This window comes from Enhydra lutris, unplaced genomic scaffold, assembly GCF_002288905.1.
Source record: "Enhydra lutris kenyoni isolate GAN:26980312 unplaced genomic scaffold, ASM228890v2 scaffoldscaffold21, whole genome shotgun sequence".
In the NCBI taxonomy this organism is placed as follows: domain Eukaryota; kingdom Metazoa; phylum Chordata; class Mammalia; order Carnivora; family Mustelidae; genus Enhydra; species Enhydra lutris.
The window spans coordinates 34,551,759-34,571,198 of NW_019154105.1; the positions used below are offsets into that span (position 1 = coordinate 34,551,759).

General features: G+C 45.8%; 1 protein-coding gene across 1 annotated transcript; it reads right to left on the minus strand.

The window, feature by feature from the left end:
• Positions 1–4,860: 4,860 nt before the first annotated feature.
• Positions 4,861–19,424, minus strand: LOC111148969 (ubiquitin C-terminal hydrolase L1). Its single transcript, XM_022505821.1, has 9 exons — positions 19,315–19,424; positions 19,185–19,196; positions 18,584–18,712; positions 15,152–15,302; positions 12,939–13,024; positions 12,807–12,854; positions 11,633–11,699; positions 10,716–10,774; positions 4,861–5,317 (listed from the first exon to the last, which is right to left on the minus strand). Exons 1-9 carry the CDS (start codon positions 19,345–19,347, stop codon positions 5,231–5,233), a joined length of 672 nt encoding a protein of 223 aa, XP_022361529.1. The 5' UTR covers positions 19,348–19,424; the 3' UTR covers positions 4,861–5,230.
• Between the last annotated feature and the right edge of the window lie 16 nt (positions 19,425–19,440).

Below are 19,440 nucleotides of genomic sequence, written 5' to 3' on the forward strand. Positions count from 1 at the left end.
CACATCCCCAAGAATGGCACAAGTACTGTCATGGGATTCTCACATCACAGAGGAGGCAGAGGTTGAATCCACCTTGCGGAGGGGAAGTCAGGCTTTGGAGGCCGTCGGCCGGCAATGGCCAGGATGCACAAAGCTCCGCGGCCTGGAGACAAAGCCAAAGCAGCCCCCTTGGTCAATGTCATTGATTTTAGTGGAAAAAAAAAAAAAAAAGTCACAGCCAAAAGGAGCCTGAGGAGATATGACAACTGTATGATCCGCAGTATCCTGGATGGGATTCTGGAACCTAAAAAGCGCATTAAGTGAAAAGGAAACAAGTATGAGTCAAGGACGGGCTTTAGTTAATAATTCATCAATATGGGTTCATTCACTGGGGCAAATGTATCATACTGAGGTTAAGATGTTTTTTAAGCTTGGTTTTTAGAGAATGATTAACACTATAGAAAACATCTGATTCCTAAGAATTTGGAGACACGTTAGTATAAAATCTGATTTTGAACAGTTTACGAATACTGATGGCAGAGAACAGTGGCCACTGTCACGGTCGCCGTCTCTGACTGTGCTTGGCCGAGTCTCATTGCCCCCTCCATCCCTGGTGTTGCGGGGGCGGCGCATACGCAGCCTCAGCGCTGCGCCCTCTGTTCACCCACCGGTGTCCACGCCGCCCTTTGGCGCTGCACCTGCCCCCGCTGCGTCCTGCCAGCCCGACCCCACGGCACAGATGGGGCCGACCTCTACAGATGGAGCCCTGCGCCCATAAGATTCAGCAGTTCCCGGCCTGCTCCACCAAGCAGAGTGACCTGTCCCCGTGGGAGGGCTTGAGGGAGGCTCTGAAGCAGGGCAAGGACAATCATGGTCTGAGCTCCCTGCCCCGAAGAGACAGGTGCAGACTCGTGCAGATCCATGGGCCAGCCCCACACCCACCTTCACCCCCGCACCGACAGCTGGACCGTGACATCGGAATGTGCCCGTGGAGCTGGGATTGGGAGCGAGGGTGTTTTGCACCCCACACATGAACCAGAGAGGCAAATGTGCGGTTCAAAGAGTTTGTTTTAGACCAAAAATAAAATATTTAAAAATTGCGAACGTAAGAAGAGAAAGGAAACCACCAAATGATTTAAATCGCTCAAATCCAGATTATTTTGCACTAGAAGAGATCATCTGTACTATTTGTTTTGCTGAGATTTCTCTACTTCTCTCCTTTGTTCATGAAGATTCACACACACTCAACTCTGTATTAACATTTAGGTTAATTAGTACAATTACTCAAGGCAAGTTCTGCATGTACTGAGCTCTTTGTGGCCTATCTCAGCTTGATCCTCTAAATCCTGCGGGAGAGGTCCTGTCGTTCCCATCCTACAGGACTGCACAGGACAGCCCCGATCATAGGCAGTTTATAGCAGCACACTCTGCAGGGCTGTGCCAAACCATGCCTTGTTCCTCAGCCAATGCCAAGGCAACATATCAAACAGGTGAACAACTTAATGCTATTGCACCAATGAGCTAAGATCACATCATTCAAGGGACAAAGAAGTAAATGCCAAAGTAGCAGGTCAAGTCGTTATTGAACATGACGGGGTGTGTAGGAAACTGAACATGGTCCAAGTAATTTGAGGTTTAGGAAAGCATAAAGATGATGATTCTAAGTTCTAAAATAGCCTTGTAATGGGGGTGCCTATTTGGCTCAGTGCATTGAACATGTGACTCTCGATCTCAGGGTGATGACTTCAAGCCCCACATTGGGCATAGAGCTTACTTAAAAACACAGAAATAAAATAAAATAGCCTTATAATAGAGCCGGCAGAAGACAAAAGACCAAGTTGAGGGCGCCTGTGTGGCTCAGTGGGTTAAGCTGCTGCCTTCAGCTCAGGTCATGATCTCGGGGTCCTGGGATCGAGTCCCACATCGGGCTCTCTGCTCGGCAGGGAGCCTGCATCCCTCTCTCTCTCTCTCTCTCTCTGCCTGCATCTCCGTCTACTTGTGATCTCTGTCAAATAAATAAATAAAATCTTTAAAAAAAAAAAAAAAAAGACCAAGTTGATGAGTTCCACCGACTTCAATGATAAATGAAAGAAACTGGAAAGTAAGCTGGAATTAACCAGAAGCACACTGCAGAGTTCCAAGTCCTAGGGGGGGAAAAATCACACTTTTTTATTATGAATAATATCTTAACTTTGGAAAGCTTGGAAAATGAGAAAATAAGTTAAAATCACTCATAATCTCAATACCTAGAGAGAGGGGCAGACCTATGTCTTTGAGAAATTGCAGATTTCACAAGGACACACAGCCAGGGTATTGGAAAGGGTCATGGAAGTGTGGGACCCTAATGCTTAAACTTCATTTGCTTAAACTTGGGTCCATCTATGCCCAGCGACCATCAGTGTGTGGGCTCTTAAAGCCAGTCTGCTCAGGTCTGATCTGGGCAACATCATTTCCTACCAAATAACCTTCAGCAAGCCTGCTTAAGTTTTGCTGTGCTTTAGTTTTTATTTGCAATATGGGGATAACACCAATCTCAGATGTGACAAAGTTTAATTTAGAATATAACTTAAAAAAATTTTTAATTAAAAAAAATTTTTAAAAATATAGTAAAAAATTTAGCTATTATGGTCTTTTCTAAACACATACATATACACGTTTATAAAACTATCTCGTTCATTTCATGCATATTTTTCCATGTTTTGGGGTCTTTCAGACAGACCAAGTATTATACTTAATAAATGTGTAAAGACTCCTCAATTGGACATTTTGGGTGTTAGTTTAAAAAGGGAGATGCTGGGCGCCTGGGTGGCTCAGTAGTTAAGTGTCTGCCTTTGGCTCAGGTCATGATCCCAGGGTCCTGGGATCGAGCCCTACATCGGGCTTCCTGCTCTGCAGGAAGCCTGCTTCTCCCTCTCCCACTCTGAGTGCTTATGTTCCCTCTCTAGCTGTGCCTCTCTGTGTCAAATAAATGGATGGAATCTTTTAAAAAATAATAAAAATAAAAATAAGAAGGGAGATGCTTAGGGGCACCTGGGTGGCTCAGTCCGTTAAGCATCTGACTCTTGATTTCAGCTCAGGTCTTGATTTCAGGGTTGTGAGTTCAAGCCCTGCTTTTGGGCTTCGTTCCAGGCATGGAGCCTACTTAAAACAAAAACAAAAACAAAAACCAGGGGAGATGCTTAACATCAGACGGCTTTGCCTGTTGGAAGCACTAGAGTCCTTTTCAAGGCCAAAGACTGATAACATTTTAAGGAAAAAGCCAACTGGAAGTAGATCTTTGACAAATCCAAGACATCCATGAAGAGGGCTTGTTGGGGAAACAGGTACATACGGCCTTCACATAGAATACAAAGTCAGTGGTACCCCTAGGAGTTGTACATGGCTGAGGCCTCAGAGAGAGCAGTGGGGAAGATGCTGATACCAGATGGAACTTTCTAGAGGCCTTTTCCTGACACCTTCACTCTTGTGTCTAGTTTAACATGAAACAGAATGAAGATGTGGAAGAGGGTAATTCCTTTGCCTAAAATTATTGAGAGGCAAGAGTGGAGGTCAAAGACAAGTGTGATGACCCTGAAGCCTGTTCATATGGACTCCCAACCTAGTCTAGCTACCTTCAGGTCGTGAGTCTTATAAACCGCTTCCCTCATGAATAGCAGTGAGGCCTTGGGCACGCCACCTAACCCCCATACTGGCATAAAACTGAAATATCTCTGTATCTCCAGGGGTGCGCGATCACCCACAAATATTAGCTACTGCATAACCTTTCATGGTGTGGCATGCTAAGCCATGTTTTTTGGGAGCATTTTAATACATATGTTCTCATACATGAAGTATAAAGGCTTAGAGTTATATTGAGTGGTAGAATTTGTATTTCTGAGGCCAAATACACACACGCACACATATTTTTTACCTGCTCCTATTAGGTAGGAAAGAGCCTGGCTTTGTTTCCTTTCCCCTAAGTCCTTTTTCAAAGTGTCATATAGAAGTCACACACCAAGTTAGAATAGAAAACACATCCCTCTGGCTTCAACTCTGAGCCATTAGAATCATCTGAATCACTGAAAATTTTGTTTCTTTACATTAAAAGAATGTCAATAGTAGTGATCATTTTCCTCCCAGGAACCAAAACATCCTTCACTTGGAAGCTGGATTCACAGCCTTAGTCTAATTATGAGAAGAACACTGGACACAGCCCAGCAGAGGGCCATCATGTACAACACTTGTCCCCCTCAAAACTGTCAAGTCCTCAAAAACAAAAATCTGAGAACTGATCACACCTAAGAGGAACCCAATGAGACATGACGACTAAATGTAAAATAGTGTCCTGGATGGGCTCCTGGAACAGAAAAAGGGCACTGGGTCAAGACTTGAGGGAAATCTGAAGAAGCTGTGGACTGGAGTTCACAGAAAGACAAAGATGGGTTCATTTTAACAAAAAAAACTAAAAGAAAAAAAAAACTAAAAAAAAAAAAAAAAACTAAAGTGAGATGTTATGTTAAGAGACAAAATGGAGGAGGAATAAATGGGAACTCTGTAAGAGCTTCTCAATCTTCTGCAAATCCAAAATTCATCTAAAATGAGGTCTATTTAGAGTTTTTTTAGTCCACAGGTATACAAAGCAATATAAATGTATATATGGCTGCCTTAGTCGGTAGAGCATGTGACTCTTGATCTCCAGGTTGTGAGTTCAAGCCCCAGCCTGGGTGTGAAGATTACCGAAAATCTTTAAAATAAATGGAATGAATGACTGAATAGAAGAAGTCTGGAGACACTGAACCAATACTATTTTTATGGTAATTCTACTTGTGCCCTAGGAGTTGGTTCCATGGAAGACAATCATATAGCCTTGGAAGGGAAGGTCAAAGAGAAAGTAGAAACCAGTTGAAGCTCATCTCTTACTCAGCAGAAAAGTTTTATTTCTTTTAAGGACAAACAATTAAACCACATCCAAGGCCTTAATTTACAGACGCAAACCAAAGTGGCCATTTAAAGCATTAGCTATTGAGGTACAATACATACATGGGGGGGGAATGCTTCGCCATCTGAGGCTTATACCAAACCTTGCTCGCTCGACAGCTGGGCTCTGCTAGAGTGGGGGGTGGGGGGGGGGGGGGGGGGGAGGAGCTTATCTGCAGAACCAAAGAACAGCTGTGTTCCACAAGTACGGAAGCATTTTGGACTGCGTTGGTGGGGGTAGGTTTCACACAGAAGGGGAAGATGGGGGAAAAGGCTACGTCCCCCGCCCAGGGCATTAGGCCGCCTTGCAGAGTGCCACCGCAGAAAAGCGGACCTCCCCTTGCTCACGCTCCGTGAATTCTCTGCAGACCTTGGCGGCATCCTGAAAGGAGAAAGGTCATTCATATCCAAACATCAGAGGCTCAAAAGGAAGTTTCATCAGAAAAGTGAAACGGTACGGCTCAGAGGTCACCCTGATCAACTTCAAACCCCCCATTAAACTTGCAAACCAGGACTGGCTTCAGACCAAATAATAACAATAATAACAAAAAATTAAAAAACTAAAAAAATCAGGTGATGGGCAAGACAAGAACCCATGACACAGACTTGACTTTGGAAGCTCTGACTTTTTAATGACTTCCACCAAGTGCCCTGGGCCTCCTTCACCCCGTGCCTGGTTTCGACAACAAAACTACATACACTAGGAGTGTACTTTTCCTCAAATCGCAACAAGGTGAAAAAAAATAGATCCCCTCTCCCATAAGGCCTAAGAGTTCTCTGCACAGGACAGAGTTCTCTTAGGCCTCAAGAAATTTCAAGTAAACACGAATTTCTTTCAAGTAAACATTTCACAGAACAGCTTTAAATACCTGGTGTTCCAGGTGTTAATGGGTCACGAATGGTGGAATGACATGTGTTACTAGTTCCAAGACCCAGATTACAAAAATTGGTAATAGAAAAAAAATGATCCCTAATTCTAGGGTTAAATGCCTTGGCATAGTGAATATCAATCAGTTTCATTTGTAAACAGTCCAGTGGAAAGACCGCTCCACAAACCATATGAAATTAAAGACCTTTAAGAGGACAGCACAGTCATGACACATCATTTCCAAGCTCTAAAAACCATCAAATCCACGAGTTTGGCCCTTAAAAGGCATCAGCCACACCCAGAATTTTGCTCCTGCTTTAGAACCACCTGTAAAAACTAGAGGGAAATTCTAGATTGACATCTACATATCTCATTCTCTATCAGAATTTTTAATATATTGGCATTCCAGACCTTTCCTGTAGTACCCACAGGGATGACAGCCATTAAAGTTGTGTCTATAAAGCAGTGACGTGACCTCTGAATTCATGGGTTAAGTTTATGTAGGTTTTTTTTTTTTAAGATTTTATTAATTTATTTGACAAGGGCAGGGGAAAGAAGGAATACAAGCGAGGGGGAAAGGGAGAAGCAGGCTTCCTGCTGAGCAGGGAGCCAGATGCTGGGCTCAATCCCAGGACCCTGGGATCACAAACTGAGCAGAAGCAGACGCTTAACGACTGAGCCACCCAGGTGCCCCAGTTTATGTAATTTCTTACCAGTTTAGCAATAATAAACCATAGAGTTCAGACAACCTAGAACAGCTTTAACCACATACAACCAGCCTTATTCAGGACAAGAATTTTCACTAAGATGCTGGTTTTTATTCCATATAATTTTAAATGAGATTCCAACTAATTTTTATTATTTTTTAAACTGTTTTACTTTCCCCACACCTCGTAAATTCTACTCAAGTAACAGTTTCAGCACCCTGTGTGGGGTACATTTTTATGGTATTAGCAATGTTTACTATAGTATTTTAGAGATTTGAAGGACCAGTCTTTCCCCCAAATGGGTTATCTCCAGAAGTTCTGCCTCTTCCTCTCTCCCCTAAGTAAATTCTGCCTCCCAAACCCCCCTCAATCCTGCTTTTCCAGATCTGTTTCTCATTCCATATTCCTACTCCCAAATGCCCCTCATATACCCGAGAATTGGCTCTAACTGATCTCAGGTGTAACTGACAGAAGGCTAGAGAAAGTGACCCTCCCTCCTTCTGTGGCATAACTTGGTCCACACTAGTGGTCCACCTTGAGGTCACAAGGTTTAGACGTTCCCAGGCCAGGTCTATTACCCAAAAAGGCAGTACTGAACAGTGGCGCGAGGACTGCCCAGATTTGAACCACGGTTTTGCCATTTAAGCCACTGACCCTGAACATCACTTAACCCAGTACCTCAGTTTCCTCACCTGTAAAATGTGGATATAATCACTACCTCAGAGCCTCATCAAATGCATGCTCTAGAGGCGAGAAGTCACTGAGAACCGCCTCTAGCACCAGGGTCAAAATGCAGCCAGCTGCCTGTTGTTAGAATAAAGTTTAACGAGCTACACAGTCACTCAGACACAGTCCACAGGCTGTGCCATGGCTCTGACAGCCGAACACGACACAAGCAGACCTCATTTTATCGCACTTCGTCTTCCCGCCCTTCTCAGAGGTTGAGTTTTTACAAACGTAAAGTCTGCAGCAGCCCTCCATCAAGCAAGTCTATCGGTGCCTTTTCTCAATGGCATTTTCTTGCTTTGGATTTCCGTGTCACATTGTGGTGATTCTTGCGGTATTTTAAACTTTATTGTATTTGTTATGATCTATAATTAGTGACATTTGAGGTCACTGTCTTCGTTTGAGGGTGCTACAAACCACATCCGCACAAGACAGCAACCTTCATCAATACACGTGTGCATTCCCATGGCTCCGGACACCAGCTTTCCCCAACATGTCTCTCTCCCCTCCCTGTTCCGAGACAATATTGAAATTACGCCGGTTAATAACCCTACGGTGGCCTCTAATGTGTTCATATGAAAGGAAAAGGCCCCCATCTCTCACTTTAAATCCAGAGCTAGGAAGGGTTATGCTCGGGAAGGAAGGCATGTTGAAAGTGGAGACAGGCCAAGAGCGAGGACTCGTGTGCCCAAGAGTTAGCCAAGTTGTGAATGCAAAGGAAAAGTTCTTAAAGGAAATTAAAAGGGCTATTCCAGAGACCACATGAATGATAAGAAAGCAGAACAGCCTTACTGCTCATATGGAGAAAGTTGTGAGTGGTCCAGATAGAAGATGAAACCAGCCACAACATTCCCCTCAGCCACAGCCTAATCCAGAGCGAGGCCCTAACTCTCAGTTCTGTGGAGGCTGAGAGAGGTGACGAAGCTGCAGAGAAGTCTGAGGCTGGCCGAGGTCGGTCCAAGTTTAAGGCAAGAAGCCATCTCCGTAACATCAAAGAACGAGGGGGAAGCAGCAAGGGCAGATGGAGAAGCTACAGCACATTATCCACAAGATTAACCAAGGTCATTAACACAGGCGACTCCACTTAGCAACAGACTTCCCACATGAATGACCTACACTTCTACTGGAAGAGGATGCCACTGAGGACTTTTTAAGCTAGAGCAGAGAAGTCAATGGCTGGGTTCAAAGCTTCTAAGGACAGGCTCCCCTGCTAGTGGCTAATGCAGCTGGGGATTTTAAGTTGAGGCCAATGCTCACTGACCATTCTGAAAACCCGAGGGCCCTTAGAAGTAGGCTACGTCTACTCTGCCTGGACTCTATCAGTGGAAAAACAAAGCCTGGATGGCAGCCTATCTGTCTACAACATGGTTTACTGAATATTTTGAGCCCACCCTTGAGACCTACAGCTCAGAAAAAAAGGATTTCTTTCAAAATATGATCGGTCATGGACAGTGCCCCCCGTCACCCCAGTTCTGATGGAGCTGGACAAGATTAGTGCTGTTTTCATGCCTACTAAGTAATATCCATTCCACAGCCCCAGGAATCAACAAGTCATTTCAACTTGCAAGTCTTATTATTTAAAAAATAAATTTCGTAAGGCTACCGCTGCCATAGAGAGAGATTCCTCTAATGGAGCTGGGTAAATAAAAAACCTTCTGCAAACGATTCACCATTCTAGATGCCATTGAGAACATTCTGGATTCATGGAAAGAGATCAAATATTAACAGGAGTCTGGGAGAAGCGGATTCCACCCCTCAGGGAGGACTTTGCAGTGTTCAAGACTCAGAGAAAGAAGTGCCAGCAGATGTGGTGGAAAGAGCCAGAAGAGCAAGAGAACTGGAGTGAGAAGCAGAGCCAGAGGGTGGGACGGACTGCTGCAGCCTCAGGAGAAAATCTGAACAGATAACGTGCTTCTCACGGTGAACAAAGAAAGTGGTTTCTTGAGATGGGATCTATTCCTGGCAAAGAAGCTGTGAAGACTGTTGAAATGACAACGGAAGAGGCTTTAGGGGCTAGAAAACGACATAAACTAAGTTGTTACAGCAGCAGTGGGAGTCTCAGAGGATCGGCTCCAATTTTAAAAGCCGTTCTACTGCGAGTAAAATTCTCTATCAAAAGCACCACCCACTACAGAAAGCACCGCCCACTACAGAGAAAACATTCCTGAAAGGAAAACCGACAGAGGCAGCCAGCTTCACTGCTCTTTTATTTAAAGAACTTGACACAGCCTCCCCTGCCTTGAGCAGCCATCCACAGCAAGGCAGGAGGCAAGACCTCCACCAGCAAAAACTTCGCAACTCGGAAAGCTCAGATGATGGCAGGTGTTTTTTTCCGAAATGAGATGTTTTTCATTAAAATATGTACGCTGCTCCTTTAGACAATAAGCCAGTGTACACTTAACAGACTACAGTATCGTTTAAACAGAACATCTATCTGCACCGCGAATGAAACATCTCATTTATAACTCGCTTCACTGCAACATTCGCTTTACTGCAATGGTCTGGACCTGAACCCACAATATCCCTGATGTATGCCTGGCTTAGCAACAGAGCCCAGTACCACACAAAGCCTATTTTTAAAATACTTTCTACCTGGCTCTTTATGGAATCACAATTAAACAACTTCCCTTCAGAACAGTAAATTGATTCAATTCCAGGAGACTTGTTTTTAGGGGGGAGGGGCCTCAGGCAATCTATCAGCCCTTGTCCAGAATTAAGAGGTTTCTGGAGTCACTGACAGTAAGGACAGGGATCCTGGATCTTATATCAGAGACAGGTTTTTTTTTTTTTTTATTTTTTTTTAAGATTTTATTTATTTATTTGACAGAGAGATATCACAAGTAGGCAGAGAGGCAGGCGCAGAGAGAGAGAGGAGGAAGCAGGCTTCCTGCCGAGCAGAGAGCCCGATGCGGGACTCGATCCCAGGACCCTGAGATCATGACCTGAGCTGAAGGCAGCGGCCCAACCCACTGAGCCACCCAGGCGCCCCCGGAGACAGGTTTTGAATCTGCTCCTCTCGCCCTGTAACAGCGGCCCAAGGGAGAAGAAACTGAAGCTGACGGCCTAACCGGAAGCCACAGTATACCACCTGCGAGACCGACCCGAATCCAGCAGTGTGAGAGGGATTAGGAGAGGCTTGGGTTTCTGTCCCTGAAGTCCTTAGCTGGGATGTGATCTGACAAGAGGACAATGGTCACCTTAATCCCACAAGGAAGTAAAGCCATCCATAGCTTTCTGGCTAATTCCAACCCTGGACTGAAGTCAGCACACGATGCAGATTAGTCACGGCTGCTCTGGGGGATCCTGTTTAAGACCATTTGCTAGAAAATACGGTAGACAGAATTACCAAAATACGCTTTAAGCCCTGAAGACTATTCACCCAGATGATGGGTGCCTACTGCCCAGAAAAAGTATTAGCCCCTGAGACAGTATGGCCAAAGAAAGGGGGGCCTCAGGGGAAGAGGGCTTCCAGAGATTACCTGCAGCAAGGAGTCCTCTGAACTGGTGCCGTGGTTTACCGGGAAAGGCATTCGTCCATCTGGAACAGAGAAGCCAGGCAGCTCAACTTTCTCTGCAGATGCTCTGACTGCTGTGCTTACCCGGCCTCAAGAGAAGTTTTCCATCTTCCACTGCCACTCCCACAGAGATGGGCTGGTCAGAAGCAGTCGCTGGAAAGGAGCTTCAAGTGTTCCTAGGGTCCACCCAGGGCAATTCTAATCCTCAAGCAACAGGACCATACAAGCCCAAAGTGGCCACCCTAACAGAAAGGCTTGGGCCACATCTCCTGGGAAGGAGCCCAGAATAAAAGGCAGATGCAGCCTCTGAGGTGTCAGGAAGATGGAGCCAAGAAGGGATCCTTCAGACTTCACTGCCCCTCAGTGACTGCTGACTGGCCCCAAGTATCCTTTGCTCTGGTCTGCTTATAGGTAATTCTCTTCCTCTGTTAATACAAAGGGGAGGACTTGTACCAGGAGGCCCATCTTTCCTGTTAGCAAATACCAGCTAAGAGAAAGCAGCCCCCAGCATGTCCAAATTCTTTTACATTGAGGCATTTATCTTTTTCCAAAAGTATTCCTTGTCAGGACGCTGCTGGAGAGCCTGTACTGGTTGTGTGTACTGGAAGGTGGGAAGAGGAAAGCTGAACACGGATGCCTTCAAATGGCACAGATCTCTTTACCGGTCTGTGACTAAAACCACTCCTTCCACAGGTCATTGCCTGATGGGTGGCAGAAGTGTGAGATAAAGGGTTAAGGGCCCCAATGAGAATACAGTGTGCTGGTTTTGTGGTCAAAGATACACTAAGTGCCACAAAGTTACGCACCAAAACTGTAAGAATAATTTCATCAGAAGGAATGCCTAAAACTGTAGGGGGCTCCAAAATTGGAGTGAAACCTACCAAGTTCATAGAGATGGCCATCCACGTTGTTAAACAGAATAAAATGAAAATTCACTTTGTCGTCTACCTGAAGAGAGTCAAGAAATATTTTTGATGATGAGTTTTGATTGCACTATATATTGTATTAAAAATTTCTGTCTTTACAAACCATAAGTGACTCTTAATCTCACAAAACAAACTGAGGGTTAATGGGGGGAGGGGGGTTGGGGGGGTGGGATTACGGACATTGGGGAGGGTATGTGCTATGGTGAGTGCTGTGAAGTGTGTAAACCTGGCGATTCACAGACCTGTACCCCTGGGGATAAAAAGATATTATGTTTAAAAAATAAATAAATTAAAAAAAATAAAAATAAAAAAAAAATTTGTCTTTAGCTTTACTGAGATAATTGACATAATATTGTATTAAGTTCAAAATGTATAATGTATTGACTTAATACACAAATTTTGCAATATGATTTTAAGAGAACTTAATCTGTTAATAAATTGTCCCTCTTTAAGTATAATATGCTCAGACTTGCTTATGTATTATTTTAAATTAGTATAGCTAACATGTACCTCTTTTTTATATACTAGACAATATTATAAGACTGTCATAAAACCCTCATCGATCAAGATAAATATAGTAACTACCAGAAAGCTAGGACTTTTTACTGAGGAGGAAATTCAGGCTTAGGGAGGATTGAGTATCTCACCCAAGGTCAAGATTAGAAAGTGGCAGGGCCAACAGCAATTATAAAGGCACTGATACAAACTTTAACCTAAATTAACAGCTGACTGCAGGATTGTGTTCAGATTCACGATATACTCAAGCCTTCTAGAGACCGTCAGTCCCTGCTGGTAATCTTACCTGCTCCAACAGTCTACGGGAGGAGTATGTGAAATGCTCAGTTGCCAGGAGGGGGGCTTCCTCTCTTAGAATCATTTGGAACTGAACAAAGTACTGTTTGAATTTACTCAAGACCATGTTTACTGCCAATCAGATTCCCAAAGAGCCATTTTAATGAACGGGTCTGGTCAAAGCATGATTCTGGTAGAATTTTCTGGGCTTCCTTGGGCTTAATTAGCCTTGGGTGGAGAGGTCTGCTGTGTTCAGGTAAGAGGTTCATTGTATGTAGTTCAGGGGTGACACAGATGGCACCCGGGTAGCCCGGCCCCGATCTGTAATTGCATTTACCCGACATTGGCCTTCCTGTGCCACAGCGTCATGGGCTGCCTGAATGGCCTGCAGACGAGAGGGAATAATTAGCACAAGATCCTCTGTAGTCCCTTAAAGCTGATGCTGATGCTCCACAAGTTCTCTTCCTACCTCGTTCTTTTCAAAGCATTTTGCTCGGTCTTCAGGGGACAGCTTCTCTGTTTCCGAAAGAAACTGTTTTAGGACGGACCCATCCTCTTTAAAAAAAAAAAAAAAAAAAAAAACAAAAAAAAACCAAGAGCTTATTAGTATAGATAGAATAGTGTAAATGGGTGCACACTTACAACACACTTAGGCTCTTACGCAGCCATGTTTGGCGACTTAAGTCTTTCCCGTGGCCACGGACGAGGTGGATGAGCTGTCCCTTTCTGCCTCAACCTCTTTCAAAGCAGTCCCTTCTCCCTGCATTCAAGCCGACGAACTCTCTGCTCCTCCAGGCCAAGCCCTCTCCTGCCTCTCTCCCCTGCCATCCCTGCCCTTGTTCCCCTCCCACCTCACGCTCCCCTTTCAAACCCCTCATCACCCTCGTTATGCTGCTGATGTACTTGGAACATGTATTTGTGAGATCTGTCTTAACATAAAGGCAGGAACTATCTTGTCTAACGCTGGTTGTTTTTTGTTTTTGTTTATTTTAAAGATTTACAATCTCTATGCTTGACAGGGGACTCGAACTCATGAGCCAGAGATTTAGGAGTTGGACGCTCTATGCACTGAGCCAGCCCAGCACGGCACTCTTCTAATTGCTGTTATCTACACGATCCCATGTGGCACCATGACATTCTAGTCTAATAATGGTTCTCAAACCAAGATTTTTTTTACTTAGAAAATGCAGTCTCAGTAGTATGGTTATCCAGACAGACACTAACCCAAGGGTCGTAACAAATGTAAAGCGCCTACTAGCGGGGCCCAGGGACAAAGGACCGGCTGACAGTTTGGCCTAAGCATTTTGTCACTGCTCAATGCAGCTGAGTCTAGGAAACAACGTGGCTAGAGCAAGAATGACTTGTATTTCAAAGACCATATTCAAACTTTCAGCTCTAAACTCAAAAAATTAGTTAAGTAAAGACCACGTAAAATTTGGAAGGAATCCTCTTCACTTTACGGGGAGGGCTGGGACTCCAGTAACTTTTCTGTGGGACGATCATGACCACAGCTATGAGAGTTCCACAAGCTCTGCTGACCTTCCGAACACAGGACTCTAATGTGAGACTTACTGCAGAAGAAGTAAAGGCTCAAGCTCTACCTCCTTAATATGGCAAGTTAATATGAAAAACTGAAATATGAAATACTGTTTAATATGAAAAATTGAGTTCTAGAAAAATTGGATCTTTATGGCCAAATTTTTTTTTTTTTTTAAATTTGGGAAGTATACCGGCAGTAGTTTTGGCCACACTTACCTTGCTTAAAAAAAAAAAAAAATTAAAGAAGTATCCGACCTGCTCCAAGTAACACCATGGACTATTCGCTGAAATTATTCCATTCTTAGCTACCTCCATCCACTGCCTAAGTCGGGAGTTGGCAAAGTACCATGCCTATTTTTGTATTATTGGAACACAGCCACATCCACTGGTTTAGATCTTGCCTGGGGCTGCCTTTGAGCTACAAAGACGAGACCAAACGGCCCTCAAAGCCCTAGAAGATTTACTCTCACCTTTTAAGAAAGTTCGCTGACCCTTGGCCGCTAAGCACACATTATACCGTGTCTTCTCATATAATTTAGGGCTGCTCATTGTGCTTCTGACAATCCTTTCTTCCCTTTCCTCCAGAACATTCATGGGAAGTGAGCTAAAGACCCCAGACTGGACTAGGCTCCCGGCTGGATCCTTTCACGGTGGCAAGCTGCCACCACATTTTCCTGCAGCAATTTTCACGGTATCCTTGTCCAGCTGCCCTATACTACTTCGGTTCTCCTGTTGCTTAAGAGACCCAGAACCATTAGAGACAGGTCCTGAGGGTTCATGTTTTATGGTTTAACCTCATCTCCACTTCTTTCGAATCATCGAGAATGGAACAGAAGCACGTAAGAATCACCCCAACTTGCAGCATGCCAGTGGTAGAGCCTATGCAGAGAAGGAGCACAGAACTGCCCCTCACTCCCTCTTCCCCTCCGGGTGGAAGAAGCTAGACAGTATTTCTTGGAAAAGGCGTTTCCTTCCCTCAGAAGAGAATCAATCATTAATCTGCCTACTGGTTCCATCCAGATTAGGAGGTTTCAGAAAAATGTAAGGCAGTGACTTTGCTCAACAGACCCCTGGGGGTTAGGGGGATGACAAGATATGGTTAACTAGAGATCAACAAGAGGACTGCCCTCAAAACCCACTCACCAAACTCCAGTTTGTCTTGGTTATTGGCCACGGCATGGATGAGCCCGATGGTCCCACAGGAGTTGCCAATGGTCTGCTTCATGAAGTACACCTTGGGACTGACCGCTTGTCCCTTCAGCTCTTCGATCTGTTTTTTCCTGAAGTTCTCATGCTGGGAATATAAAACATTTTTCTATCTCAAATGAAAATGCAAAGCACTAACAGACGGAGGCACAGCGAGTTCTACCACCTAAATGGAAACGCAAGTGGGATGTGTGACCAGGAGCCCCGGTTCTAGGTGTTGGCCAGCGCCCGGAGACTCGCCCGTCTGCCTCCCACACCCAAGCCAGCCCGTAGGGTTCTGAGAGGTTCTGAGACTCCACCCTGATGCTGCAGTGCGGTCATGGCCTTGGATGTTGCCCAAGGATTGGTCTAGACGCCACTGCAATCTTTTAGCTTGAAAATGCATGTCTTCTGAGTCAGAAGAACAGGCAGGTTCATTTTCTTGTTGTCCTTAAACACCACCAACTGTACTTCACACAGGACCCCAATCAAGCTTTGTCTCTATCCCAGCATTCTTTGAAGACCTACTTCTACTGCGTCCACGTACACTTCTTTTCAATAACAAGTACAAAACAAGACTTAACTGCTGAAAGGAGCAATTTAAAGAAATTGTTCCCTCACTTTTTTTGGGGGGGGGGGGGGGGAGGAAAGACAACTGACCTAGGGTCCTGGGCTGTGGTTTCATAAAATCTTCTCATCCTACAAGAGGTAGACCTGACGCTTGTCCTTGTCAACAATACATTTTGAGAACAGATTAACAATGGGGGGGGGTGGAGGGGGAGTCAGAAGAGATCAGTAAATTGAGACTAGGGAATAGTTTTCCTCAAAGAATCCATCTGCTCTTTGTACAGTAATTTAGTGGGCTTGTTTGGACCTTTCATTAATAAATTTCAGACCTTAAAGGTAGGACTTCTCAATTAAAAGCATGGTGCCAGGGCACCTGGGTGGCTCAGTGGGTTAAGCCTCTGCCTTCAGCTGAGGTCATGATCCCAGGGTCCTGGGATTGAACTCCACACTGGGCTCTCCGCTCGGTGGGGAACCTGCTTCCCCCCTCTCTGCCTGCCTCTCTGCTTACTCATGATCTGTCAAATAAATAAATAAAAATCTTAAAAAAAAAAAAAAAGCATGGTGCCAATGCCATAGAAACACTAATGTCTCATAACCAGTATAATTGGACAGAACATCAAAAGCATGCTTCCTTTTTGTTTTTGTTTTTTTTTTTTTTTTTTTTTTTTTTAAGATTTTAAGTAATCTCTACACCCAATGTGAGGCTCAGACTTATAACCCCTGAGATCAAGAGTTGCACACTCCACCCACTGAACCAGCCAGGTGCCCCTGAAGTATATTTGTAATTCTAGTCGCTCTGCATCACTATATACATAACTGAAATTTAAGCCTTGTCTGTGACACCATCAGACGAAAAAGATCTCCCGTTCTGTAAGGCAACTCATAGGAAATTCTATCAAAAATCTATCACATCTCTGAAATGAGTTACTACTCATGGGCTGTTAAGGATTTTCACTTTTCTGTTTTTGCTTTTTAACGGGATAGCACCATTCTCTATATGTTTGAGCTCTTACATAGAGATACTTTTGCAAATATTTCATTATCACTTAAAACTACTATTTTAGAACTGGTCCAGTTAGTTGGTAGCTGGGTGGCTCAGTCCGTTAGGCGCCTGCCTTCTGCTGGGATCCCAGGGTTCTGGGATCAAGTCCTGCGTTGGGCTCCTTGCTCAGCAGAGAGTCTGCTTCTCCCTCTGCCCCTCCCCCCGCTTGTGCTCGGTCTGCCTCTCTCAAATAAAATCTTTAAAAAAAAGAACTAGTCCAGTTAGGATTTCATAACACTCTCAGACAAAATCAGATGCTTTCTAAATTAACATCAGCTTATTCAGAAGTCAACATACAAACCTCAACTTTTGAGTTTGCTTCAGTGTTTAGCCTAATTGGTGTTCTGTGTCACAGACTGGGTGCTCAATAAATCTGACTTCCCCAATTAGAGCTAAAGGACTAAGAATCCAGATGAGTCAAACCAAAACAAGTGCAGCCTCATCCTGTAAAAAGCAGTGGGCCTTTGAAAGACAAACACGATGCACCACTGCCTCCCAGAGGCCTTGCCGGTGAGTGCCGTTCAAAATCTCCGAGTCATCATGGAGCCTCTAAAGAGCGAGCTCTGGGAGAGGCTCAAACGAGAGATGGTGTTTGATTGGGTCAAAAGGGAAGCTAATTTGACTTGCAATTATTTGGCCACTCCAGTTTACCCAAGTAAAGGCTTTGCAATAAAAAACAGGACAGGGAGATTATCCTAGTAGCTTTAATAAGGGTTTTTAAATTCACAATAGCCCATTTACCAGGAGGAATGCAACTTCCCATAGGGCTTAATAATTTATGCTGAGGATGCTTCTAGAACGCCCAGCCCTAGCATGGTGGTGCTTCAGTTAAAGCTTACAGTGTTTGGAATGTAGCCCCAAAAGCTACTGCCCCGGGGAGTTTTGTTAATGCAGATTTCACCACTCCCAAATCAGGGACAGCAACAGGAGGCAGACAATCCCAGGACAGTTAGTGGGATTTCATACATTGCAAGACAACAATCATCCCAGCTACCTTTTTATATCTGACGCTCAGTCTTTGAGGTACATACATCCATGCACACTTGTAGGAGGAAGACCATCTAAAGGAAAATGAAAAGGTGTTTCTAAAACTGCTTTAATGCCCACCTATTTCACTTAGCTACAGGGTCAGAGAGGAAAGACAGGAGGTGGAAGGAGATCCCCCCACACAAATGATTACGCTTGAAAAACAAACAAAAAAACCACACACACATCGAAGAGGCTAAAAACCCAGTGTGCATGTTATAGGGAAGAAACCCAAGGCCACCAAAGACCTGAGTAGAGAGGGAGCATTAAAAAACCTATTGTTTCCCTGTGGCTTAGACAAGTCCACTGGCCACCCCCCCCCCCATTTTAATGCAAGGTGGGAGTCTGAAAACCAAACAAGAAACTGACAGTTCTCAGCCCTTAAAGGGAAACAACCAGCCAGCCATTCCTTGAAGTGGAAGGCTCTGAAAAGCGCAGGTTCCAGTGAACTTATGAAGAACATGAATTCTTTCTTTGTAACTGAGATGACGGAACAGAGATGCTGCTTCTTCTCTTTGAAATTCAAGGCAACGCTGGATGGACGAGCGAGGAGCCAGTAAATTCTCTAACCACCAATGAGTAGGTACCACGACATCTCCCCCCATATCCCGCAGAAAGGGGGCAGTTCTGCAGGTGTGGGCGCCCAGTCCCGGAGGGGAGGGAGCCGGGAGTCTACACGGTCCTCCACGCCTCACTCGGGTCTGGAAGCTGCGCGCACCAACCCGGGCCCGCGCACCCCGGGCCCCACGCCCTACCTGGGCCGTGAGGGGAAACAGCAGCAGCAGCGCGCAGGCTGGCGCTGGCACCGAGCCCAGAGCCTCCTCCTCCAGCCCCAGCACGTCCGCGAAGCGCCACTGGCCAGCGACCCCCAGCCGGGCCAGCACCTGCGGAGAGGAAAGAGCGCGGCCAGAGGCTCCGAGACCCGCGAGGGGCGGGCACCTGCCGGAGGGCGGGGCCGAGCCGGCGCCCCCACCCCAGCCTGGGAGGAGTTGCGGCCTGCCCCGCCCCCCAGCCTCGTTCCCCACCCCCGCCCGCGCAGTGACACAGCACAAAGCGCGGCCCACACGTGGCTCCCGCGAAGCCCGGGCACCCGAGTCCGCGCGGCCCGCGCCACGCCCTCGGGAGCCGGGCCCTCACTCGCATCTGGGCCCAGCCCCCTCCTCCCTCCTCCCTCCCACCTCGGACGGTTCCGCAGAGTCACCCCCACCCCGCGACCCCTATGCAGGGGCAGACGGAGGGCATCTGGGAGCGCGCGGGACGCCGCTGGGTCCCTGCGAGACAGCCGGAGCTGATGCGCGCCTCCGCCTCGGCGCTCCCGGGGGGAAGGGGACAGAGGCAGTGCGAGACGCCACTCACTTTGTTCAGCATCTGAAAGGCAAATGCACAGAAAAAAATACAAAAATAAAGCCGGTCATCTAGGCAGCTACCTGGCCAGGGCTGACCCTCAGCTCCGCGGTCCCCGAGCAGCGATGCACCCGACGCTCACCTCGGGGTTAATCTCCATCGGTTTGAGCTGCATCTTCGCAAGCCGGGGGATGACGCACGACCAGAAAAGAGGAAAAACAGCGAGCGGAGCCGCCCAGGCGGCTGCTATAAAGCTCCGGCCTGACGC